Below are 26866 nucleotides of genomic sequence, written 5' to 3' on the forward strand. Positions count from 1 at the left end.
TTCCGGCCCTCGTGTTCTCCCTGGGAGAGTGGTTGAGACGCTTTAGCCCCTTCTTCCCCCTGCCGAGGAGGCATTAGTTTCGTGGCTCGGCAAGCTCCGCTGCCCCCTCGGAGGGCTCTGGGCGAGCCGCCTCTTTCCCGGCTGGACGGAATTCAGAGAAGCCGGAGCCTTTCCTCCTTTCCTACCCCCATGCCCGGATTGGGAAGAGGCGACTGGAGACCCTCGCTCCCAGCTTTTCGCGAAGTTTGGGGAAACTTGGAATTTTCCCCTATTGTGCCCTTTGGGGCATCAGGAAACAACATCTTTTCTGTATCGAGATACAAAATGTATAAAAACCAGAGTTGAACTTTAGCCCAATCTGGAATGTTTAAAGGTGTTCATGAGTAAATGGTTTGAAAGACTTGGAGGGTTGCAAAGAAACCCCAGGGAATAGGAGCTGATTTTAATGAGACTTTGCCTTGCCTGTTTTGGAAAGAAAAATGATATTGGGGTCAAGACGGATATCAGGTCTTCAAGAGAGGCTGAATCATGAAGGGAAACCCAGAAGAGTTCTGGAATTCTTACTTTGTTGATAAAGGCTGTAGGGACAGCATCTTAAATTCAGAATGTTGGTAGACATGTTATTTGCTCTCACGTTTTTTGTTCAACTCGACATAACCAATACTTGCAACCTTTCATCTTATGTTGTAGCCTCCAGTCCCCTACTTATCTTTCTTGTTCTTCCTTGCATCTTTACTGGTCTTAACATCTTTGTACCGTGATACAAAAGGTACAATACCACAAAGATGAACTGTAGCCCAAATCTGGAATGTTTAAACAACTTCACGAATAAACGGTTTGAAACACTTGGAGGTTGCAAAGAAACACCAGAGGTGGGACACACATTTAATGTGACTTTGCCTTACCTGCGTTGGAAAGAAAAATGGTATCGGTGTCAAGACAGATATCAGCTTTTCAAGAGAGGCTGAATCACAAAGGAAAACCCAGAAGAGTTCTGGAATTCTTACTTTGTTGATAAAGGCTGTAGGGACAGCATCTTAAATTCACAATGTTGGTAGACATGATATATGCTCTGACTTTTTTTGGAAGAGAAAGTTGGACAAAACGAGGATAGGAAGAATGTGGCAGTTGTTGAACGTTAATTTTGAAGAACACTACCATACCAAGTAAATGACATGTCCATCATTTGCATAGTTTAGTTTCAATTTCTTTCTGACAGTCTGTTGTTCAATTCCAAATGTCATTTTGCCTATTTTAAATCTTTCTTTTAACTCTAAAATTATGAAACAGTAAAAACCTCAGGAGTTGATCTCTCGACTTCACCTTCTCTCTGTTTTGTGCCAAGAATCACAAAGGCGTTGTGGACCCTTTCCATAAAGCACTTCAAACATGGTTTTTAAAAGTCTACATTACCTTTATTGTATCATAAAAAAACATGCCATCCAAGCCTCAAATCATGCTCTTCTCTTCTGAATGGGAGACCATCAGAATGTCGGGGAGAGGGAGCTGGGTGGGCAGAGGAAGATGGGCCTGCCCTGTCAGGCGGTTGCAATGAAAAGAGAAGGCAATTTCCATGAGGGATTTATCTTAGGAGCCTGAACAGGCTTTCCCGAATTTACTTGAACCAGCAGCTTTTCTTCTAGATTTGATAGATGGCTAGAGTGAAGGAACCTTGGAACTTTTTTTTCTATCTGACCACAGCTGCAAAGCTCTCTTCACACAGAGATGGAGGGACTCATATATACTTAGAATGGAAGAATGGATGGGAAAATTGACTGCTTTGGGTAAAGAAAACTGTCTAGATTTCCTCCTACATGGAAACCACTCTTGCATTTCCTTGTACCTGAAAGAAATGAAATTTCTGGGGTTTATACAGGTTTATAATGATAAACGTACTTTTTGTTCTTTTTATTTATAATTTTTTTTTTAAAAGTCATTTTTATAGTACTTCTATAATCAATGACAATTGTATTTTTTCCATCTTAACACAACCTTTTCCATTTGATCCTATGCCTTATCATAATTATTTTGACACAGAATTTGTATTTTTTGTAATAATACCAAAATGTCTTGCTTTTGTATCATTTAAATCACTTTTCCTCATCAATTATATTTGGTGTTCCATTTTCCTATTTTGGTCAAGTTCTTTGTCTATTAGCTATTGATTTTAAAACCAGCTAATGCAGTAAAATCTGCTAATGTTTCCATTAATATTTTGATTTCTTCCAAAAGGCTTTTAAAATTACGACAAAACTATCAGCAAAGTTCTTCTTACCTCAGGTTTCTGTTGTGCTCTAGGATACATATTCTATGATTTTATTTTTCTCCATAGTGTGGGAAGTAACATCCAGACTGGTTTGACATCATCCGCTCATTGATTGGACTGAGTCTGATAAGACTGTTAAGCCATGCCCTTGTCACTAGGCAGACCCAGCTTTTGACTCAGTCGCTCAATGAGGACAGATGTGTCATTAAGCGCTCCAGTTGGATTTCAAAAACCTTCAAAATTATTGGTATTTTCTGGATTGCAAGTTTGTGAGTACAGCTGGGAGTTACACCATTAACCTCTGCATTGGGGTGGTGTCAGGCGCGTCTTTATCCCCATGTGGGTGGCGGAGAACTCCATTTCCCCTCAGAATGAGCTGTCATCCTATAGGGAGGCTTGCCTTTGGCCAGATCGGGGAGAGATCACAGCCCTTTCAGTCCCTGAATCAGATTCCCAGCTATAAGGTTTTCCTCCTGTGTGGATTTTTCATGTGCATCTGAAGATCTGATGATCAGATAAATATCTTCACATTCTAAGCCCTGATAAAAGTTTCCTTCCAGTAAGAATTGCTGATGCTGAAAGAGTATTTTTCCAGGCAAACATACATCTCACTTCAAACATTTAAACTGTATCTTTTGCTACATGGAATAGAATGTGGTTTTTAAGAGACAATTGACAAGAAAATGCTCTCTCACAATCTGAGAGTTCCTAATTTTTGTCGCATTTATGGACTCTTATATGACTTCTAAGAGTTGAAGAATTATGAAAAACTGTTCTACTATCAAGGCCTATTACGGCTTTTTCCATGTCATTTTTCTCATGTCTCCCTTTTGAGCAAAACATTACCACACTCATTGCATCTCTATGGCTTCACTTGTGAATGGACCTTTTGATGCCTTCCAAGGTGTTCTTTTCGGGAAAAACCTTTCCCACACTCCATACACGGGTATGGCTTCTCCCCCGTGTGGGTTCTCTGATGAACCTGAAGCTGTGTTGCTCTAAGAAAACCTTTGCCACATTCCCCACATTTATAGGGCCTCTCTCCTGTGTGCTTCTTCTGATGTCTCCGAAGTCCAGCAGAATCCACAAAACCTTTCTCACATTCTGAGCATTGATAGGGTCTGTCTCCAGTGTGAAGTTTCTGATGTCGAATTAGGTGTCCCTTCTGAACAAAACATCTTCCACAGTCTGGGCATTGATGGGGTCTTTCTCCGGTGTGAATTCTCTGATGTTTCCGCAGGCATGATTTGCTGGCAAAACATCTCCCACATTCTGGGCATTGATGGGGTCTTTCTCCAGTGTGAACTCTCCGATGTTGATTTAGCTGTGACTTTGTGTTAAAACATCTCCCACATTCTGGGCACTTTTCATTTTTTTGCACAGGCTTGGAAGGCTTCTCTCCTTTGTGAATCCTCTCATGTTTTCTAAGATAATATTTGCAACGAAAAGATTTCTCACACTCTGGACATTTATATTGCTTCTCTAAGTGGCTTCTCTGATGCATCCAAAGTGTATCTTTACGGGTAAAAGATTTCTCACACACTGAGCATTTGTGGCATTTCTCACCCGTGTGGGATTGGCAGTGAATTCTAAGAGATGATGAACGACCAAATGCTTTCCCACATTCTAAACATTTGAATAATTTTTCTCCTCTGTGAACATTCACATGATTTCTAAGGATTTGTATTGTACGAAAAAATGTTCCACACTCAATGCACATGTAGGGCTTCACCCCTGTATGGATACTCTGATGTTGAGAAAGATATGACATTTTAAAAAAACATTTATCACAATCCTTACATTTGTATAGCTTTTCTCTCCTGTGCGTCTTTTGGTGTCTCTGAAGGCGAGAAGAATTGACAAATCTTTTCTCACATTCTGGGCATTGATAGGGTTTTTCTTCAGTGTGAAGTTTGTGATGTCGAATTAGGTGAGACTTTCTGCCAAAACATCTCCCACATTCTGGGCACTGATGGGGTCTTTCTCCTGTGTGAAGTCTCTGATGTCTGATTAGACATGATTTATAGCCAAAACATCTCCCACATTTTGGGCACTGATGGGGTATTTCCCCAGTGTGAATTCTCTGATGTCGAATTAGGTGTGATTTACATTTATATAGTTTTTTTCCCCAGTGTGTTCTTTGGTGTCTACGAAGTTCAGCAGACTCCACAAATCTTTTCTCACACTTTGAGCATTTATAGGGTCTATCCCCAGTGTGAAGTCTCTGATGTCGAATTAGGTTTGACTTTCTGCCAAAACATCTCCCACATTCTTGGCATTTGTGGGATTTCTCCCCAGTGTGAATTCTCTGATGTTTCAGCAGACATGATTTGCTGGAAAATGATTTCCCACATTCTAGGCACGTTTTGCTTTCGTCCTTTGTATGTATTTTATTATGTTGGCAAAGAGATGAGTTCTGAGTGAAACACTTTCCACATTCTAGGCATTTATAAGGACTCTGCGCTGTGTGAATTTTCTCATGTCTTCTAAACAATTGTTCATAATGGAAAGATTTCCCACACTTCAGACATTGATAAGGTTTCCCTGCCATGTGGATTTGCTGATGGTTAAGCAGCTGCGAGGTTTGGGAAAAGCACAGCCCACATTGCACACATTGATGCCGTCTCTCAGGAAATCTTCCCCAGCGCTTCCAGGACTCCTGAGATCTCTTTCCCTGGTGGATTCGCTGATGGGCTCCAAGGTCCGAGCCTTTAGCAAAACGCTCCCCGCACTCTCCGCATTTGTAAGGCTTCAGTCCAGGGTGGCTCCGGAGATGTTTGGCAAAGCTCCACACTCCAAGAAAGGATTTCCCACAAAGGAAACACAGTTGAGATCCATTCCCCGTGTGCAGTTTCCGGTGGATCAAAAAGAGGGAACGGTAAGCAAAGGATTTCCCACAATCGGAGCATTTGGAGTCTCTCTCATGATTCCTCTGGGGGGAACTTTGGCCAAAGTGTTTCCCCCTCTGCATAGTCTCCAGGAGCTGCTCACTTCCACGACTTTCTATTGAAGGAAATTCGAACAAGCAGAACTTTGGCCAAAAGGTTGGAAGATGGGCAGGAGGAGGGGCTCCAGCATGAGTCCAAAAGCTGAGAAGACCAAACCTCTGGTCCTGGTGACTGACCCAGATTGGATCCTGCAAGCAGAACTTTGTGCAAAGGTTTTCCTGGTGGCACCTGCAGGTTGAAGAAAAAAGAAGTGAAGCAGAGAGGAAGATTTATTTTCTTCAGCTCTCCAAATAGCCCAAACCATAGCTGGGAGACAGCCCCCCCCCCTATATGAACACTGGGGTCCTCAAAGTCTCTATTCCCCCCACTCACCTCAGAATGAAAGCCATGGTGGGATGCCCCCTGTGGAGCTGACCTCCCCTCCCCTTTTCTTCATATGATGAGGGGGATGGCTGACAGAATCCCTGTTGCCCCCATTTGCCTGCCTGAACTGGGGATGATCCCTGCCTTTTCCTTTTGCTCAGTTTGGGTGGGAGAGATGATACTATATGATGTGAGAGAAACTGAAAAGATCCCTCATAGGATTTATATGTTCCAAGTAGAGCTAATTGTGTACAGAGTACAACCCATGTAGGTATTCATAGACCCTGTTCTTTGGGCCAGCACAGATTGAATATGTTTCCCACCTAGAATGGTTTCCTATTGTTGCTTTATAGATAAGGGAGGATGCAAATACATTGATTGGGGCCAGCAATGCAGTTTGAACACAACAGGGAAGAAACAGTTCCCATTAAAAAAATTGACACTAGTATATATGGACCTAAAAAGGAAGACTGATGGAAGCCTAACACTTTTAGAAGGAAACCTTTTTTTTCTCCTGCACCTGGAGATCAATAAGACAACAATGAATCTGGAAAGAACCAATGTGGTTCCATTTTCAAAAAAAAGTGGGGGGGAGAGTCCCTGGAAACTACAAACCATTCAGCCCAACATCAGTATCTGGGAAGATCCTTGAAAGAATATTAAAAACACAGCTCTTCGAGCAAAACTGGGAAAGTAATGATTTTTTTCAGATTCTGCTCAGCTTTCTAGAAACAAATGTAAACAATTAAAACAGTAGGAAAAAAGCAAACAATATTCATTCACTATCATTTAAATAAAGGCAAAAACAAAATTGGAAATTGGAAAGTTTATTTATAGGCCGCCCTTTTCCCTGGGGGGACAGGGCGGCTTACAACTCATAGGGAAAGGGGATACAAACAATGACACATAAGCACAATACATAATTAAAAAGAACACAACATTCATACCATTCGGGTGGGGATGGATTACAATCTTTAGCCCCAGGCCTGACGGGATAGCCAGATTTTAAGGGCTGCGTGGAAGGTCTGGAGGGTGGTGAGGGTACGAATCTCCACGGGGAGATCGTTCCAAAGGGTCGGAGCTACAACCGAGAAGGCTCTCCTCCGCGTGGTTGCCAGTCGACACTGACTGGAAAATGGAATCCGGAGGAGGCCTAATCTATGTGATCTAATTGGTCGCGAGGAGGTAATTGGCAGGAGGCGGTCTCTCAAGTATCCAGATCCACTACCATGAAGGGCTTTATAGGTGGCAAGTAGCACCTTGAAGTGCACCCGGAGATTGACAGGTAGCCAGCGCAGCTCGCGGAGGATAGGTGTTATGTGGGTGAACCGAGGTGCACCCACAATCGCTCGCGCGGCCGCATTCTGGACTAGCTGAAGTCGCCGGATGCTCTTCAAGGGCAGCCCCATGTAGAGCACGTTGCAGTATTCCAGCCTAGAGGTCACAAGGGCACGAGTGACTGTTGTGAGGGCCTCCTGGTTCAGGTAGGGTCGCAACTGGCGCACCAGGCGAACCTGGGCAAATGCCCCCCTGGTCACAGCCGACAAATGGTGGTCAAAGGTCAGCTGTGGGTCCAGGAGGACTCCCAAGTTGCGAACCCTGTCTGAGGGGTGTAATATTTGACCCCCCAGCCTGAGAGATGGAACACTTGCCAAATTAGTGGGAGGGAAACACAACAGCCACTCGGTCTTTTCCGGGTTGAGCACAAGCTTGTTAGCCCTCATCCAGTCCCTAACAGCTTCAAGGCCCCGGTTCATCACGTCCACCGCTTCATTGAGTTGGCACGGGGTGGACAGATACAACTGGGTATCGTCCGCATATTAATGGTATCTTATCCCGTGCCGCCGAATGATCTCACCCAGCGGTTTCATGTAGATGTTAAATAGTAGGGGGGATAAGACCGAACCCTGCGGCACCCCATATGTTAGGGGCCTAGGGGTCTATCTCTGCCCTCCAACTAACACCGACTGCGACCTGTCCGAGAGGTAAGAGAACCACTGCAAAACAGTGCCTCCCACCCCCACCTCCCGCAGTCGTCGCAGAAGGATACCATGGTCGATGGTATCGAAAGCCGCTGAGAGGTCAAGGAGAACCAGGATGGAGGCGTGGCCTCCATCCCTGGCTCTCCAGAGGTCATCGGTCAATGCGACCAAAGCGGTTTCTGTGCTGTAACCAGGCCTGAAGCCGGACTGGAATGGGTCGAGATAAAGTGGATCTTTTCTCCGTGGGAAAACATTCATCTCAATTCAAAAAATTTGAACCTTTTTCTTCCGCTAAACAAAAACCCTCCACCCTTCATTGAAGAGAGAAGGATGGGTATTTCTTTCATTCACCCAATAATCCCCCCCCCCCGAAGCCCTTCAAGGAAAAGCCTCCTTTCCGTCTCTGGTCCGAGGCTTCCCCCCCTTTGCCCAAGAAAAGTGCACAGATGTTTAATAAACTTAGGAAACTGAAGGCAGACATAACCTGTATACAGGAAGTGCACATTAAAAGGGAACATATTAACTTACTGGAAAACACAAAATGTGGAAAATTATATACAGCATTGGCAAACAAGAAAAAAGAGGGATAGCAACCTATCCCAAAGAAAAAATAAAGTCCAAATTAGCCTACTCCAGCGAAGAAGCCAGGATTCTAATGATTGAATTAGAAACAACACAAAAACCGGGATCTTATTAATAGTGATATATGCACCAAATCAGAAACAAGAGGAATTTTATAGGAAATTGCACAATAAAATAAATGAATTAGACTATGAAAATATTTAATTGGGGATTATAATGCAATATTGGATAAAAAGATGAACTATGAAAGTTAAAAAAAAAAAAAAAAGACAAAAAAACCGATTATCTAAATCCTATTCCGAGATGGCCATAGAATATAAACTACACAATACTTGGAGAGAAATGCACAAAACAAGAAAGCAGTATATCTTCTATTCAAACCCGCATCAGTCTTGGTCGAGAATAGACATCATTTGGACTATGTGACCAATTAGAGGAAATTAAAATTGAAACAAATAAGTGGGCGGATCATAACCAAATAAAATTAAAATGGAAAGGCCAAAAAAGAAGAAAAAGATGGATGATGAACCCGATATCGTAAAAGAAACAGAATACACTCAAATGCTAGAGAAAGAAATAAAATTATTTCTTAGAACGAACAAAAAAGAAGACACCTCAATGCAAAATCTCTGGGATACCATGAAAGCATACATAAGCAATAGCAATAGCAAGCCTCACGATCGCCTACATAGCAAGAAAAAACAGGAAAAAAAAGATCAACAAAAACGTATGCAAAAAGAACTTAGTGAAGCTGAGGCTGAATTACAGAAAGACCCAAAGAATAAAATTAAAAAACAAAAAAGGGGGTGATAAAACATAAGATCAATTTAATAACCCAAAAAGAATTAGCACAGAAAATTTAAGTGGTCAAAAAAAATTACTTTGAACCAGCCAACAAACCTGGACGATGGCTGGCATACAGATTGAAAAATGAAAGAGAAAAAGAATGATATATCAACTAAAAAATGACAAAGGAAATATTCAACATAAATCGGAAGAAAAGAGGCAAATTATTCCAAAATATTTCACAAAATTATACGTGCAAGATAGTACGGAAGAAACTAAGGTAAAACAATATTTAAACCAAGAAAAGATAAATCCAATCTCAAAAGAACAAAGGGGGGGGGGGGGCAATAAACAGGCCAATAACGACATCAGAAGTAGAATTAGTCCTGAAAAATCAGAAGAAGAATAAAACCCCAGGACCAGGCAGAATCCTGGTGGAGTTATACAAATATAATCAAATAATATTGGAAGAAGTAGGATTGGAAATGTTTAATTAAGTTTTAGAAAAGCCAAGATGCTTGAATCATGGATGGAAGCAATATTGGTCATCCGTAAAGAAGCAGCTAACTTACAAGAAATTCAAAACTATAAACCAATTTCACTATTGAATTCCGATTATAAATTATTTGCAGCAATTATGGCAGGAAGAATTAAACAAGTGCTAAAGAATGAATACATTCAGATCAAAATGGATTTTTACATCACAGACACCTTAAAAATAATCATCAGAGTCATCCTAGATATATTAGAATATTATGAGGTGCATCTGGAAAAGCAATTGGTGCTGGTTTTTCTTGATATACAAAAAACATTCGACAACGTAATCTGGAAGTTTATAACAACTCAATTAGATAGGATGAAATTTGGAGAAAAATTTACAAAAATGATAGAAAAACTACATAATACCCAGACAGTCAAAGTTCTGATGAACGGAGACCTAACAGATGAGATTGAAATAAAAAAGGGAATTAGACAGGGATGCCCCCTCTCTCCTTTGCTGTTTATATTAACTTTGGAAATATTGTTAAATGAAATTAGGAAGGACCAGGGAATAAAAGGTTTAAGACTTAAAAATGAAGAATATAAGACCCAAGCTTACACTGATGAATTAGTATTTGTTTTAGAGGATTCATTAGAATCTCGTCTGAAATTAATTCAAAAATTAGAATATGGGGAGGTGGCAGGATTAAAAATTAATAAAAGCAAAACAAAAATGAAAACTAAGAATATGACAAAAAAGCAAGAAGAGGAATTGGAGTGACTAAAATGCAAACAATTAAAAAAGTGAAATACTTGGGGGTTTGGATGTTGGCAAAGTGTTCTATAATTAAAGACAATAATTATAATAAGCTAATGACACAAATAAAGAAAGTTTTAGAAAGTTGGAAAAGTATTTAGTTATCACTCATGGAGCTTATAGCCACAGTTAAAATGAATATTTTATCAGGAATTTTATTTTTGTTGCAAGGCGCACCTATAAATCCTGGTAAAATTTTCTTCCAGGAATTAAACAAACTAACATCTAGGTTCATCTGGCAAGGACGAAAAGCGAGGATTAAACTAAAGTCAATGCAAGATAACAAGGAGAGAGGAGGCTTAGCATTACCAGACTGGGAATTATATGCACAAGCAGTAACACTAACATGCTTGAAGGACTGGATGGAGTTAAAAAATAAAAGAATCTTGACCTTAGAAGGTCACAATCTGCTGGTAGGTTGGCACATGTTCCTATGGAATGGTAAAAACAAAACACTCAAATACTTTCAAAAATATCTAATTAGAAATGGGTTCACCGACAAAACCGTGAAGCCCTTATCCGCGCCGACATAAGCGCGGAGGGCAAATCCGCGCCGTCCGAAGCGCTAAGGAAAAAGGCGACCCTAGCGCGATGACATAACCAGGGCAAATCCACACCTTCCGAAGCGCTCAGCACCCTAACCCTAACCCTACACCTAACCCTAAACCTAATCCTAACCCTAACCTAACCCTAAACCTAACCCTAAACCAAACCCCTAAACCTAATCCTAAACCTAACCCTAAACCAAACCCCTAAACCTAATCCTAACCCTTACCTTAATTTAAATCAGCTTTCTGTCGCCGCACTGTTTTAAAACGCCCTTCTGTTGCCGCGCTGTTGTCGCTGCGGTGATGACGTCGCGGTTTTAGTGACACGGTTTTGTCACCGCTATTTTGACGAGCGCGGTTTTGTCACGCCACGTTAGAAATGCGCTATTGCAAAACTGGCTCAAAATTTTAAAAAACCACTATGTGAAAATCCCGAATTGACTATCCCCGACAGAAAGTATGACATACCCTAATTTTATATATATGAATAAAATGATAAGATACAGAGACTTAATTAATGGACAGAGAAATTTAAAAACAATCAAATAATTGGCAGAACAAAACATGAAAGTTGACTGGCTAACCTACTTGCAAATCAAAGCTAAACACAATAACGATAGTAAATTATACGACATCCAAATGGAACCACACAAATTAGACAAAATAATTCAAAGTACAGAAAGAAAGATGATAGGGAGAATATATCTATATAATAATATATCTATACTACAGGCCACCCAACCAAGCAGAGGAAGTAGATGAACTTTTGCTAGTCAGCTAACTAAGGTATGTAGGAAGCACACCACAATAGTAGTGGGGGATTTTAACTACCCTGACATCAACTGGGAAACAAACTCTGCACCAAGTGGAAGATCCAACAGATTCCTAACAAACCTAGCAGACAACTTTGTTTCCCAAAAAGTAGAGAACGGAACAAGGGGATCAGCCATATTGGACTTAATTCTCACTAACAGAGAGGAAATGATAGAAGGTGTTGAAGCCACAGGAACCCTGGGGGCAAGTGACCATGCAATATTGGAATTCAACATTACGGAAACCAAGTAGTAGAACAAAGTGAAACTATAGTCTTGGACTTTAAGAGAGCTAATTTCAATAAAGTTAGAGAGAGCTTGGGAAAAAAATTCATGGATGAGAATCCTCAAGGGGGAAAAAAATCAAGAAGCTTTGGGAAATTTTGAAAACTGAGATTACAAAAGCCCAGTCTAGCACAATACCAATGAAGAAGAAAAATAACAGCTCCCAAAAGAAACCAGCATGGCTGCATAAAGAACTCTCTGACAAATTGAAAGACAAAAAAGATAAGTATAAAAAGTGGAAAGAGGGGGGGACATAACTAAGGCAGAATATCAGCAAATAGCCCGAGCATGTAAAGATGAAGTGAGGAAAGCTAAGGCTCACAATGAAGAAAGGCTTGCCACAAAAGTAAAAAATAACAAAAAAAAGCTTCTTCCAACATGTTAAAAACAAGAAAAAAGTTAAGAAAACAATTGGTCCATTGCTGGGAGAAAGTGGCAAGAAGGTGACAAGCAACAGGGAGAAAGCAGAACTATTTAACTCATGTTTTGCATCTGTCTTTACACAAAGGGATAAAACAGTCCAACCTATCAAAAATAGCATTACAAAAATTCAGATTAGGAACACAAGTTGAAATAGGGAAGAAAATGTTAAGTGAGCAACTGTCTACCCTAAACGAGTTCAAATCACCAGGACCGGATGGATTACACCCCAGGGTTCTGAAGGAACTGGCAGACGAGATCTCAGAACCACTGAACTATATCTTTCAGAGATCCTGGAGCACTGGGGAACTGCCAGAGGACTGGAAAAGAGTTGATGTGGTTCCCATCTTCAAAAAAGGAAAAAAAAATATATCCAGGAAACTACAGACCTATCAGCCTGACCTTAATACCAGGAAAGATTCTCGAAAAGCAACAAATTAGCGAACACCTAGAAGTAAACAAAGTAATAGCCAAAAGCTAACATGGGTTTGTCAAAAACAGGTCATGCCAGACTAATCTTATTGCATTCTTTGATAATGTGACAAAATCAGTGGACCGTCGATATAGTTTACTTGGACTTCAGTAAGGCATTTGATAAGGTAGACCATAACCTACTACTAGATAAAGTAGAAGAATGTGGGTTAGACAGCATCACCACCAGATGGATTTCTAACTGGCTGACCACCGCACTCAACGTGTAGTCCTCAATGGAACTGCATCTTCATGGAGGGAAGTATGCAGTGGAGTACCCCAAGGCTCTGTTTTGGGCCCAGTACTCTTCAACATCTTTATCAATGATTTGGATGAGGGAATAAATGGCGAACTCATCAAATTTGCAGATGACACCAAGGTGGCAGGAATAGCCAACACTCCAGAAGATATGCTTAAGACACAGAAGGATCTTGACAAACTTGAACATTGGGTACTATCTAATAAAATGAAATTCAATGGTGAAAAGAGTAAGATTCTACATTTAAGCAACAAAAACGAAATGCACGGGTATAGTATAGGTGGTACCTTACTCAACAGTAGTAACTGTGAAAGGGATCTTGGAGTCCTAGTAGACAACCATTGAAATATGAGCCAGGAGTGTGCAGCAGCTGCCAAAAAAGCCAACACAGTTCTAGGATGCATAAACAGAGGGATAGAATCAAGATCACGTGAACTGTTAATACAATAGCAATAGTAGTAGACTTATATACCGCTTCATAGGCCTTTCAGGCCTCTCTAAGCGGTTTACAGAGAGTCAGCATATTGCCCCCAACAATCTGGGTCCTCATTTTACCCACCTCGGGAGGATGGAAGGCTGAGTCAACCCTGAGCCGGTGAGATTTGAACCGCTGACCTGCTGATCTAGCAGTAGCCTGCAGTGCTGCATTTAACCACTGCGCCACCTATACCACTTTATAATCCCTTGGTAAGGCCACACTTGGAATACGGCATTCAGTTTTGGTCACCACGATGTAGAAAAGATGTGGAGACTCTAGAAAATGTGCAGAGAAGAGCAACAAAGATGATTAGGGGACTGGAGACTAAAATATATGAAGAACGGTTGCAGGAACTGGGTATGTTTAGTTAAATAGAAAGAAGGACTAGGGCAGACATGATAACAGTGTTCCAATATCTCAAGGGTTGCCACAAAGAAGAGGGAGTCAAACTATTCCCCAAGGCACCTGAGGGTAGAACAAGAAGCAATGGATGGAAACTAATGAAGGAGAGAAGCAACTTAGAACTGAGGAGAAATTTCCTGACAGTTAGAACAATTAATCAGTGGAACAGCTTGCCTCCAGAGGTTGTGAATGCCCCAGCACTGCAAGTCTTTAAGAAGTTGTTGGATAGCCATTTGTCTGAAACTGTATAGGGTTTCCTGCCTAAGCAGGGGGTTGGACTAGAAGACCTCCAAGGTCCCTTCCAACTCTGCTATTGTACTGTAATATATAAATTTCTTCTGAAATATAAAATGGAAGAAGAAATAGTGAAGGAACAAATGGTAAGAAGGGCCCAGAACTTTGGCTATAATATTGGATTAGATAAATGGAGAGAATTTGGGGGGACAAATTTAAAAATGACACTATCGGTTGCATACAAGGAAAACTGGTACAAAATGTTTTACAGATGACACCTACCACCAGCAAGGTTAGCAAAAATCTCAGCATGTATATCACCAAAATGTTGGAAATGTGAAATAGCACATGGAACATATAATCACATATTGTGGACGTGTGAGGAAGCCAAAAAGTATGGGGAAAAGATTAAAAATTGGTTAGAATTGATAACAGGACTCAAAATTGATTGGAAAGCAGAAGTATTTTTATTAGGAATAATGACAACCAAATATAAAAAAGAGTAGTATTTAATTCTACACATAATTATGGAGGTGAGAATTGCCTTTGCTCAGAAATGGACAAATACATTGATACAAGCGAAGACGAAATAATAAGAAAGGTTATGGACTGTGCCGAAATGGACAAATTAACAAAAGAAATTCAGGGAAAAGAAGGGACAGAATATTATCAGATATGGGAAAAATGGTATAGGTGGAGATAGGAAAGAAACAAAGGTCAATGAAAGAAGCCAATAAAACCCAAAAATAGAATTTAAGGAGGATTAAGGAGGGTACTTGAGAGACCGCCTTCTGCCGATTACCTCCCACAGACCCATTCGATCCCATAGATTAGGCCTTCTCCATATTCCATCTGCCAGCCAATGTCGGCTGGCGACTACTCGGAGGGCCTTCTCTGTGGCTGCCCCGGCCCTTTGGAACGAGCTCCCCGTGGAGATTCAGACCCTCTCCACCCTTCAGGCCTTCCGGACCGCCGTGAAGACCTGGCTGTCCCAGCAAGCCTGGGGTTGAGTTCCCCCCCCCCCTCGAATTTGCTGTGTCTGTTGTGCTTTTAAATTGTTCGTATTGTCTGATTGTCTTTGTCTTACTTTTTGTAATTTCCCCTCCCTTGGCTTTGTTCAGCTGCCCTGAGTCCCTTCGGGGAATAGGGCGGCCTACAAATAGAATAAACTCCAAACTCCAACTTAACATATACTGTACATGTGCACTCAAGAGACTTTAAATTTACTAGAGGTAATCACCCAATATATCAGATCGATAAGTAAAATAAGAGGGTTAAAAAAGGTGAAACTTAAACATATTAGAAGGGGACATAACATAAGGAGAATTGTACCGATTTGAAACTGCTATAAGATGGAAAATGAAATTCCAATATATTGTGTAAATGTAGTTTATGTCTAAGTTTTGTTTGTGTGTATTTTGTATGTTTGAAAGTATTTCTTTAAAAAAAGCAAAGAATATGCATTCTCTACCATTTAAATAAAGGCGAAAGAAAGTGAACTCAAGTCAACTCAATTCAAGCCATTTGAACTCTTTTTCTTCCCCTAAAGAAAAACCCTCCAACTCCCATTGAAGAGAGAAGGGCGGGTATTTCTTTCAGCCACCCAATAATCCCCCCCCCTTAATAACCCTTGGAGAAGCCCCCTTTCCCTCCGTGGGGTGAGGCTCTCCCCCCGCCTTTGCCCAGAGGCTCCCCGTCCAGCCCAGGATCCACCCGCACCTTCCTCCTGGCACCGATTCGGGGCTACCTTCCTCCTGGCGGGGAGAAGCCCTCCTGGCAGCCCGAGGGAGAGCGGGAGCCCCACCTCCCCGGAGCGGAGGCCCAGAAGTTGCACAGCCGCCCAAAATGCCGCAAATGGGGAAAAAGGCAGCAAAACTACCCGAAATTCAGCTCCCATCCAAGGTGGAGAGGGAGACCGAGAGCAGGCTCCTAGAGAGGATCCACGGACGCTTCTTTTCCCGCCTTTTCCGGTCCCCATTCCTCCCTTGCAGAGTGGGGGAGTCGCTCTAGCCCCTATTTCCCTTCCAGCCCTGGAAGTCAGCCAAGCCCTACATCCATTCATTGCCCGCCGGCGGGTCTCCTTGCAGCAGAGGCGGCCCCGTGGAGGTGGAAGGAACCCCCCCTCCTCCTCCCACCAGGTGCAAAGGGCGAAAGTTTAATTTCCTGCCTTTCATCCCTTCCCAAGGAGCTCCGTCTCCACTCGGGGGCGCCTCTTTCCGGGTGGGTTGTGGGGAAATGCAGCATCGAAACTGCAAGTGGATGAGACAGGTGGATCAGAGGTTGGATGTGATGCTTTTGCCAATTGTAGAAAATGGGCGACATGTTTCCCTTATTGTGTGTTTTTGTTTATTATACTTGTATGCCGCCCTATTCCCGAGGGACTTTGGTGCATCTCTGGGCATCAAAGAACATTCCATGGGCTTTGCTTTCATCGTGGTTTGCCCCGTGTGCCTCTTCTGGTGTCTCAAATAGTTTGTCACATTCTGGGCATTGATGGGAATGACTGGTGGGTGTGTAACACTTTCCAAGCCACAGGTGTGAAAGCCGACAGAGTAACAGACTTGGAAAGGAACCTGGAGGTGCTCAAACTCAACAATCCCTCTCCCCCCAGCAAGAGATCCTATGCCCGTGATGGGGAACCTGTGGCAACTGATTTCGCCCTCCCCAGGCTCCACGAAAGCCCTGCGTGCATCCATGGAACAGCGGGATGCTGTAGCCCCCATTGCCCTACTTATATTTTTTGCTCTTCCCAGCATCCTTTTCTAGTTTCAACACCTTTTTTGTATCATGATACAAAATGTACAAAAACTCAGAGATGAACTTTAGCCCAATCTGGAATGCTTAAACATGTTCACAAATTTACGGTTTGAAACACTTGGAGGGTTGCAAAGAAACCCCAGGGAACAGGAGCTAATTTTAATGAGACTGCCTTGCCTGTTTTGGAAAGAAAAATGATATTGGGGTCAAGACGGGTATCAGCTCTTCAAGAGAGGATGAATCACAAAGGGAAACCCAGAAGAGTTCGGGAATTCTTACTTTGTTGATGTAGGCTAGAATCGACAGAATCTTAAGATCAGAATGATGGTAGCCATGATATTCGCTGTGCCGCTTTACTTTATGGATATACATGTTGATAATGATAAAAATACTATTTGTTATGGTTTATTCTAATTTAAAGAATTATTGGTACTTAGGATTTTATCTTTAGTGAAGAAAGTTGGAAGCTTCTTTTATCTCTATAGCTTTTTCCACATTTTGTCTGCCCTCTTCAATTTTGTTTTTCCCTCACTCCCTTTCTTTTTTTTCAGTTCTTTCTCCTTTCTTTTCTTGCACTTTAACTTTTCCTAAAATTTAAGAAAGCTTACAAACTTTGATATGATTTTCGGGGTTTGATCCACTATTGGACACTGTTCCACCATCAGGGCATGGTGGGGATTTTCCCATGTCATTTTTCTGATGTGTCACTTTTGAGCAAAACTTGATTGCATTCTATGACAGTGGTGGGTTTCTACTGGTTCGCACCATTTCTCCCAAACCGGTAGCTCTTCCATCAAGCAGAGAGCAAACCGGTTCTGTTGCTTTGAAAGTGGGCCCACCCACTTTAATCAAAATTTTCATTAAATGTTGTACAGATATCTGCTTGAATATAAACTTGAGGAAGAACATGTTAAGGAAACTATGGTTGCCTGGGCAAAAAAATTTGGTTGCAATGTTGAATTGGCTCAATGGGAAAGACTTTGGACACTCAATCGGAAATGAACAATGGCCACGAACTACAAGGAAATTCTGTAGAAGATGTTCTACACATGGCACCTTTCCCCATCTCTGAAATGTGTAAAAATTTGGCCCTAAATTCTTGGAAGTGCAAGAAAACACCAGGAACCTTTTTCCATATGTGGTGGACATGCAACGAGGCAAAAAGATATTGGAGAATGGTAATGGTGGAACAAATGGTGGGAAATCAAATTCTGTTCAAACCAGAAATTTTCCTCCGAGGTATAAAACCAGAGAGGTATAAGGATGCGCTTTATTTAGTTATCCATGTATTGACAGCGGTGCAAATAACCCATGTGCAGTATTGGGGGAAAGGAAGTATCCCATCAGAGTTAGACATAATTAGGAAAATCTTGGCCTGTGCGGAAGCAGATAAGGTTCACCCTAGAATTAAAAAAGAAAGGGGAGTCGGAATATTACGAAGTTCGGAAGAGATTTTGTTATTGGTATAAGACAAGGTGACAAGACTGGAACAAACTGTAAACAATGTGATTGGATAGAAGGATAGATAAAGTACTAAGTAGACTGACAGCTAATGGATGAGCTTATGTACATATATATGATTGTATGGCCATAATGGCTTTGCTGTGCAACACTATTTTAAATGCAAAAATAAAAATATATTAACCCCTAGGGTTAGACTTACCTCTATTTCAGCTTCTGAAGCCCAGCTGATTGGGGAGGGAGATTGAATTGCCATTCCTCAGCTGTTTTCCTTCCTTTCAGAGCAAGTTTCTTTTAAGTGCGCACACACAATCAGCAAACCGGTAGGAATCCACCACTGCTCTATGCATCTGTATGGCTTCATTCCAGCCTGATTATTCCTAAGGTTTTGTTTTCAGGTAAAACTTTTCCCACACTCCCCACATTTATAGGGCCTCCTTCCTGCCCCTCCTGGTGCCTCTGTAGTTCAGAAGAATCCACAAATCTATTCTCACCTTCTGGGCATTGATAGGGTCTCTCTCAGGTGTGAAGCCTCTGATGTTTAAACTAGGTGTGACTTTTCATCAAAACATCTCCACATTCTTTTGTCTTCACCTTGTCTTCTCCGTGTTCCTGTTCTAAGAACTCTCAATTTATCATCTAGAGGTAGTCCTCTACTTACGACCACCGTTGAGCCCAAAGTTTCTGTTGTCAAGTGTTAAGTCCTCGAGGCTATGACACCATTGTCTTGCATTGCTAGCTCCTGATTGGCTAAGACGCGAGCAGCCAGCTGGCGGGAAAATCCAGCAATTCTATTGGTTAAGCATTTGACAGCTCTGGTATAAAAGCAGCTGTCAAATGTTTTGTTGTTTGCTGGTTCGAGGTTTGCCTTACGTTGAGCTGTATGTTACTGTAATAAAAGGTTGTGTTAGCTTCAACCTGCCTTGCCTTAGTTCCTGTCTGCCTCGTTCTCCCTACAGAACACTAGCGACGGGGATGGGATCAGGTCTGAGGTAAAGGAAAGAAGCAAAGTCACTATTAGAGCTGCCTCAACTTACTGGCGACGAGACATTGCTCCAAGGCTAATTCCTCACGTTCCGTCCTTCTAAGGATGGCTTACCTAATAGCATTCACAGCATTCAGCCCGGCCACTGAAATATGGGACGCCTACATCGAGAGGTTTGAGTGCTTCCTGGAGGCAAACGACTTCACTGGTTTCTCTAGTGGCCGTAAAAGAGGCTATTTACTCAGCGCCTGTGGCTACGAGAGGTTTGGAACAGCCCCGTGCCCGGTCATCAAGCAAAGTTCTGCAGAACGACTTATTTGTCGCCAGCTCCAGAGAACCCTGGACCGGCTGCACCCCGGTTATGCAGCAGAAAAAAGCCCCCTTACAAGCAACACATGGGCCTTTAATGTGGGAGACCCCGTCTACACCCACAACTATGGGGCCAAACCAAGGTGTCTTCTCGTACAAATCACGCAACTAACTGGACCCTACTCTTATAGGGTCCAGCTCAATGATGGGCAAATGTGGCGCTGGCACGTCAACCAGCTCCGACGGCGAGCCACCAGGGCAGCAGACCAACACCCAGGGCAGGCCCAGCCCTGTGAGTTTTCCCCATTTTACCACCTTTCTTCCCACACTTGTTAAGTGAAACACTGCAGTTGTATAGCTAGTCTCATGGTTGTTAAGTGAATCTGACTTCACCCTTCACTTTGCTTGTCAAAAGGTCGCAAAAGGGGATCAGGTGACCCTGGGACACTGCGACCGTCATAAATGTGAGTCAGTGGTCAAGCATCTGAATTTTGATCACATGACCATGGGGTTCCTGAGACATGATCATAAGTCACTTTTTTCAGTGCCACTGTAACTTTGAATGGATACTAAATGAACCCTCCTTTTGCTTTTCATCCATTTCCCTTTTTCTTTTCAAATTCTTAGAATCAAAGGGCTAGAAGGGACCTACCACAGAATGACAGAGGCGCAGGCTTCTAGTCCCACCTTTCCGTATAAGGAGTCCTTATATGCTTTCCGACAATTTCACATTAGATATTAGGTTTCCACACTCACATCAAATTTTCATTTTCATGTCTTAGAAATAATTTATTTTAAAAATTATAACACAATTTAACTTAGCAAAGAAAATTTCCAAGGAGGAAATTTTAATGGACAAACTCCAGGAGGCAAGACGCTCCAATTGGAAAGGAAAAGTATTCTCATGTTTGAGTTGAGTTTGAGTTTATTGGTCTTGTATGCCGCCCACTCCCGAAGGACTCCGGGCGGCTTACAATAAACAAGGGAAGGGGATAAATAAACAAAACAACACTTTAAAATACACAACATTCACAGTTACCGTGGAGCTGGATATTTCACAAGCCCCCAGGCCTGCTGGAGCAGCCAGGACTTGGTGGCTTTGCAGAAGGCCGGGAGGGTAGTAAGGGTCCGGATCTCCATGGGGAGGTCGTTCCAAAGGGCTGGAGCTGCAACAGAGAAGGCTCCGGCCCACCCCCGCACCCGTAGACCCCATATCCCCTCCCACAGCCTCCGCTCCATCCGGCAGGCGATTTTTCTCACTCATTCTGGGATGGGAGGTAGGCCTGGGCCCCCTACCACTTCTGCAATAGCACTCAGTAGAGGAGGCACCAGGCTGTACTCTCAGTCCTCACATACATGCACAGCCACTCATCCATGCAATCCCCACATATGTTAATTAAACACAAAAAATACAACAATATGAGGTTAAAAAGGTGGGTACAAACATCAGCCAGGCACACCATTCACACTACATTCCTAAAATGTGCGGAGCACTGCGCAAGTACGGTTAATATAGTCAATGATGCGGAAGGAGGAGGGAGAGCTGCTCCGCCCCTCTCCCTTCCTCAGGTCCTGAAGAGCACCCAAAGTCAAGGTCCAAAAGAAAGCCGTGTTGGGTGGGCGATTGTAAAATAGAGGGCAGATGGAGTGATGTCCCTGATAGTTGGAATAATATTCTTGGGGTAGCGGTGGGCAGCCGTAGTCGCAACAAAAGGAGCAGCGGCGTAGCTCTGGAAGTCCGAGAGTCCAAGTTCGTAAACAAAGTAAACAGAGAGAGCCAGATGGTAAAGGTGGTAAAGAAAGGAAGTAGACTCCGTAATTGCAGAAGGCGGGGGAGGGTTGCACTGCAAAGAGGCTCTGATCGAGTAGAGCCAGGGGGGTGGGGGGATGGTCGCAAAGACACCAAGAAAAGCCCCCTTCCATCCAAGGCTGCCATCCAGCGCCGCGTGAATTGGCCACCCCACTCTCCAGTGCTGATGATAGACTGGTGCAAATCCACAGGCTCCTTCCAGTGTCATAAAAATAAATAGAAAGCCGGAACAAGACCGGCAGGGTCGCTGCAAGCTGTTGAGGTGATACGCGAGGGGGGGTGCCTGGGGGGGGCATAACGGTGACAACAAAACCTGCCGATCGATCTCCTTTGGCACCATCCGGGCGAGCTACCCCCTCCCTGGCACTATAGTCCCCTGTTCAGTCCAGTCCAGAGTGGCTCTGCTGGGTCTCCCGAACAGGAAATAGAGTTGCAAGGCGCCGGCCTCGTTAACACTGCCGGAAGCGGCGTCGCCAGCATGAAACCGCCATCTTCGCTGCTCGGCCAAAGAAACGAGCAAAAACACCGCATAGGCTGGGAGCCAGCCGAGAACAGTGACTCCCCAGCTGATCGCCTGCCCGAGTCCCCTGGGTCATACTCTACCATTAGGGCTCCTTTCTGAAAGACTTGTAGCTGAAACCGGTGGTGTTTTCAGCATTCCTTCTGCCTGTCTCGCCGGAGCGAAAAGCAACCGACCATTCCGCAGCTCACACATGCGCACAAAGCACATGTTACTCACACCTGCAAGGTTTTCCTCCTGTGTGGATTTTTCATGTGCATCCGAAGATCTGATGATCAGATAGAAAACTTTGCCACATTCCAAGCCCTGATACATCACACTTCAAGCTTTTAAATTGCATCTTTTGCTATATGGATTAGAGTTTGATTTTTAAGGTACAATTGACAAGAGAATGCTCTCCCACGATCTAAGAGTTTCTAATTTTTCTCCCCTTTATGATCTCTTATATGGCTTCTAAGAGTTGAACAACTATGAAAAACTGTTGTACCATCAGGGCCTATTAGGGCTTTTCCCATGTCATTTTTCTCATGTCTCCCCTTTGAACAAAACATTACAACACTCTGCATCTCTATGGCTTCACTCGTGAATGGATCTTATGATGCCTCCCAAGGTGTTGTTTTTGGGAAAAACCTTTCCCACACTCCACACATAGGTATGGCTTCTCCCCCGTGTGGATTCTCAGATGAACCCGAAGCAGTGTTGCTGTGAGAAAACTTTTCCCACACTCCCCACATTTATAGGGCCTCTCTCCTGTGTGCCCCTTCTGATGTCTCCGAAGTTCAGCAGCCTCCACAAATGTTTTCTCACATTCTGAGCATTGATAGGGTCTGTCTTTAGTGTGAAGTCTCTGATGTCGAATTAGGTGTGACTTGTAGCCAAAACACCGCCCACATTCTGGGCACTTTTCATTTTTCTGCACAGGCTTGGAAGGCTCCTCTCCTTTGTGAATCATCTCGTGTTTTCTAAGATAATATCTGCTACGGAAAGTTTTCTCACATTCTGGACATTTATATTGCTTCTCTAAGTGGCTTCTCTGATGCTTCCAAAGTGTATATTTATGGTTAAAAGATTTCTCACACACTGAGCATTTGTGGCATTTTTCACCCGTGTGGGTTTGCCAGTGAATTCTAAGGGATGATCCATAAGCAAATGCTTTCCCACATTCTAAACATTTGAACTTTTTTCCCCCTCTGTGAACGTTCTCATGACTTCTCAGGCTTCGTACTGTACGGAAAAATGTTCCACACTCGATGCACATATAGGGCTTCACACCTGTATGGATACTCTGATGTTCAAAAAGAGTTTCTTTAAAAGAAAAACATTTATCACAATCATTACATTTATATAGTTTTTCTCCACAGTGCGTTCTTTGGTGTTTCCTAAGTTCAGAAGAACCTGCAAATCTTTTCTCACATTTTGGGCATTTATAGGGTCTATCCCCAGTGTGAAGTTTCTGATGTCGAATTAGGTGTCCCTTCTGAATAAAACATCTCCCACAGTCTGGGCATTGATGGGGTCTTTCTCCGGTGTGAATTTTCTGATGTCTGATTAGACATGATTTATAGCCAAAACATCTCCCACATTTTGGGCACTGAAAGGGTTTTTCCCCAGTGTGAATTCTCTGATGTTTCAGCCGGGATGATTTGCTGGAAAAAGATTTCCCACATTCTAGGCACATTTTGTTTTCGTCCTTTGTGTGTGTTTTATGATGTTGGTAAAGAGATGAGCTCCGAGTGAAACACTTCCCACATTCTAGGCATTTATAAGGACTCTGCGCTTTGTGAATTTTCTCATGTCTTCTAAACAATTGTTTGTAACGGAAAGATTTCCCACACTCCAGAAATTGATAAGGTTTCCCTCCGGTATGGATTTGCTGATGTTTAAGCAGCTGCAAGGTTTGGGAAAAGCACAGCCCACATTGCACACACTTGCAGGGCTTCTCTTCAGTTGTGCTGTTCTGAGGCCTAGAGAGACGCCGTCTCTCAGGAAATCTTCCCCAGCGCTTCCAGGACTCCTGAGATCTCTTTCCCTGGTGGATTCGCTGATGGGCTCCAAGGTCCGAGCCTTTAGCAAAACGCTCCCTGCACTCTCCACATTTGTAAGGCTTCAGTACAGGGTGGCTCCGGAGATGTTTGGCAAAGCTCCACACTCCAGGAAAGGATTTCCCACAAAGGAAACACAGGTGGGATCCATTCCCCGTGTGCAGCTTCCAGTGAATCAAAAGGAGGGACCGGTAAGCAAAGGATTTCCCACAATCGGAGCATTTGGAGAGCCTCCCCTGATTCCTCTGGGCGGAAATTCGGCCAAAGTGTTCCTCCCTCTGCATAGTCTCCAGGGGCTGCTCACTTCCAGAGATTTCTATCGAAGGAAATTCGAACAAGCAGAACTTTGGCCAAAAGGTTGAACGATGGGCAAGAGGAGGGGCTCCAGCATGAGTCCGAAAGCTGAGAAGACGAAACCTCTGGTCCTGGTGACTGACCCAGATTGGATCCTGCAAGCAGAATTTTGTGCAAAGGTTTTCCTGGTGGCACCTGCAGGATGAAGAAAAAAGAAGTGAAGGAGAGAAGATTTATTTTCTTCAGCTATCCAAATAGCCCAAACCATAGCTGCGACACCCCCTATATGAACACTGGTGGGGTCCTCAAAGCCTCTATTCCCCCCACCCACCCCAGAATGAAAGCCATGCTGGGATGCCCCCTGTGGAGCTGACCTCCCCTCTGCTTTTCTTCATATGATGAGGGGGATGGCTGACAGAATCCCTGTTGCCCCCCATTTCCCTGCCTGAACTGGAGATGAACCCTGCCTTTTCCTTTTGCTCAGTTTGGGTGGGGGAGATGATTCTATATGATGTGAGAGAAACTGCAAAGACCCCTCATAGGATTTATATGTTCCAAGTAGAGCTAATTGTGTACAGAGTACAACCCATGTAGGTATTCATAGACCCTGTTCTTTGGGCCAGCACAGATTGAATATGTGTCCTACCTAGAATGGTTTTCTAGTATTTGAGGGGCTGCCAGAATGAAGAGGAGGTCAGCCTACTCTCCAAGCACCAGAAGGCAGGACGAGAAATGTTGGATGGAAGCTAATCAAGGAGATGTTGAAAGAAATGTCCTTCTGGGTTCAGCTCCAATTGGGGAAGACGACACTGGAGACATGGAGGCTGCTTGGAAAGATAGTTTATTGTTGGACAGGGCCACATGGCTTGAGCCCTGAACAGAAAAGGTGATCACATGCTTCAATGTTGGTGGAGAAGAAGAGAGAAGGGCTGAAGGAGGAGCTTGCTAGGCTTTTTATACCCTGTTTAGTCTCACCTCTCTGTTTCCTGGTCCTGTGTAATAAATGTATTCTGATTGGTTGTGAGACTCCCATGGTGCCATGCAGGGGGCTACTCTCTAGACTGTATTTTGAATACAGGTATAGATGAGTTCTCAGATGCCATGTGGAGAGTTGACTAATATCCCTTCCCCCTGGAGCTGCAGTGGAGAAGTCTTTATTATGTAAAGTGGGCTAGCCTGGTCTTCTCAATGGCCTATTGACAAAGTGGGGATGGGCAGGAAGCTACAGGGAACTATTCTGTCTTTTAAAGCATGTTTCTTTCTTTTCACATCCTGAGAAATATTCTGCCTTTTCAATATTTCCTAGGATATTTTATAGTTCTGCGAGAGGGCTGGATGATAACTTCCCACAGAGAGAAGCAAGCTGGAATTAAGGAGAAACTTCCTAACAGGGAGGACAATTAATCAGTGGAGCAAAAAAGAGAGATGATAAAACATAATTAAATAATAACCCAAAAAGAATTAGCGCAGAAAATTTAAGTGGTAAAAAATATTTCTTTGAAGAAGCCAACAAACCCAGACGATGGCTGGCATACAGATTGAAAAATGAAAATCGGAAGAAAAGTGGCAAATTAGACTAAAACCCCAGGATCAGACGGAATCCCAGTGGAATTATACAAATATAATCAAATAATATTGGAGGAAGTAGGATTGGAAATGTTTAATGAAGTTTTAGGAAAAGCCAAGATGCTTGAATCATGGACGGAAGCAATATTGCTCATCCCTAAAGAAGCAGCTAACTTACAAGAAATTCAAAACTATAAACCAATTTCACTATTGAATTCCGATTATAAATTATTTGCAGCAATTACGGCAGGAAGAATTAAACAAGTGCTAAATGAATGAATACATTCAGATCAAAATGGATTTTTATATCACAGACACATTAAAAATAATACAAGAGTCATCCTAGATATATTAGAATATTATGAGGTGCATCCGGAAAAGAAATTGGTTGTGTTTTTTCTTGATGGATCCCTCGGTTAGACCTACCTCTATTTCAGCTTCTGAAGCTCAGCTGATCCGGGGGGGGGGGGGTCAGATTGCTGAACCCAACATTTCTGTTGACAAGTGAAACACTTGAGTTTTCTCCATTTTACGACCATTCTTCCCACACTTGTTAAGTAAAACACTGCAGTTGTATAGCTAGTCTCATGGTTGTTAAGTGAATCTGACTTCACCCTTCACTTTGCTTGACAAAAGATCGCAAAAGGGGATAAGGTAACCCTGGGACACTGCAACCGTCATAAATGTGAGTCAGTGGTCAAGCATCTGAATTTTGATCACATGACCATGGGGTTGCTGAGACATGGTCATAAGTCACTTTTTTCAGTGCCACTGTAACTTTGAATGGACACTAAATGAACCCTCCTTTTGCTTTTCATCCATTTCCCTTTTTATTTTCAAATTAAGATGCTTCCTTAATGACGGATTTTGGAATCCTGAGAGGTGGCATGCAAAGAAGAGACTTCATAGGGGTTTTCTACAGGGGTTTTTAAATCAAATTTTAAAGGGAGGGCGGGGGGGGGTTTGATACAGATTGCTCAGACAGGCTT

The 26866-nt window shown here is 42.9% G+C and overlaps 2 protein-coding genes across 5 annotated transcripts; both read right to left on the reverse strand.

Annotated features, from left to right (window-relative positions):
* Positions 1-857: 857 nt before the first annotated feature.
* Positions 858-16050, reverse strand: LOC148047004 (uncharacterized). 4 transcript variants are annotated; one of them, XR_015696100.1, is made up of 2 exons: positions 2276-5335; positions 858-1843 (listed from the first exon to the last, which is right to left on the reverse strand). XR_015696100.1 is itself a non-coding variant. In XM_087711180.1 (2 exons), exon 2 carries the CDS (start codon positions 5235-5237, stop codon positions 3129-3131), a length of 2109 nt encoding a protein of 702 aa, XP_087567306.1. In that variant the 5' UTR covers positions 5238-5442; positions 16013-16050; the 3' UTR covers positions 858-3128. The 4 variants fall into 4 exon arrangements, 3 of the variants coding, with proteins under 3 accessions (XP_087567306.1, XP_087567305.1, XP_087567307.1); XM_087711180.1 differs by adding an exon at positions 16013-16050 and having other exon boundaries at positions 858-5442; XM_087711179.1 differs by adding an exon at positions 15881-15946 and having other exon boundaries at positions 858-5442.
* Positions 16051-20231: 4181 nt separating this feature from the next.
* LOC148047005 (uncharacterized) lies at positions 20232-24409 on the reverse strand. Its single transcript, XM_087711191.1, has one exon. It carries the CDS (start codon positions 24299-24301, stop codon positions 22544-22546), a length of 1758 nt encoding a protein of 585 aa, XP_087567317.1. The 5' UTR covers positions 24302-24409; the 3' UTR covers positions 20232-22543.
* Between the last annotated feature and the right edge of the window lie 2457 nt (positions 24410-26866).

The sequence above is a fragment of the Thamnophis sirtalis genome, unplaced genomic scaffold (assembly GCF_051295495.1).
Source record: "Thamnophis sirtalis isolate CommonGarterSnake01/CBP01778 unplaced genomic scaffold, rThaSir2_p1.2 scaffold_3, whole genome shotgun sequence".
Classification (NCBI taxonomy): domain Eukaryota; kingdom Metazoa; phylum Chordata; class Lepidosauria; order Squamata; family Natricidae; genus Thamnophis; species Thamnophis sirtalis.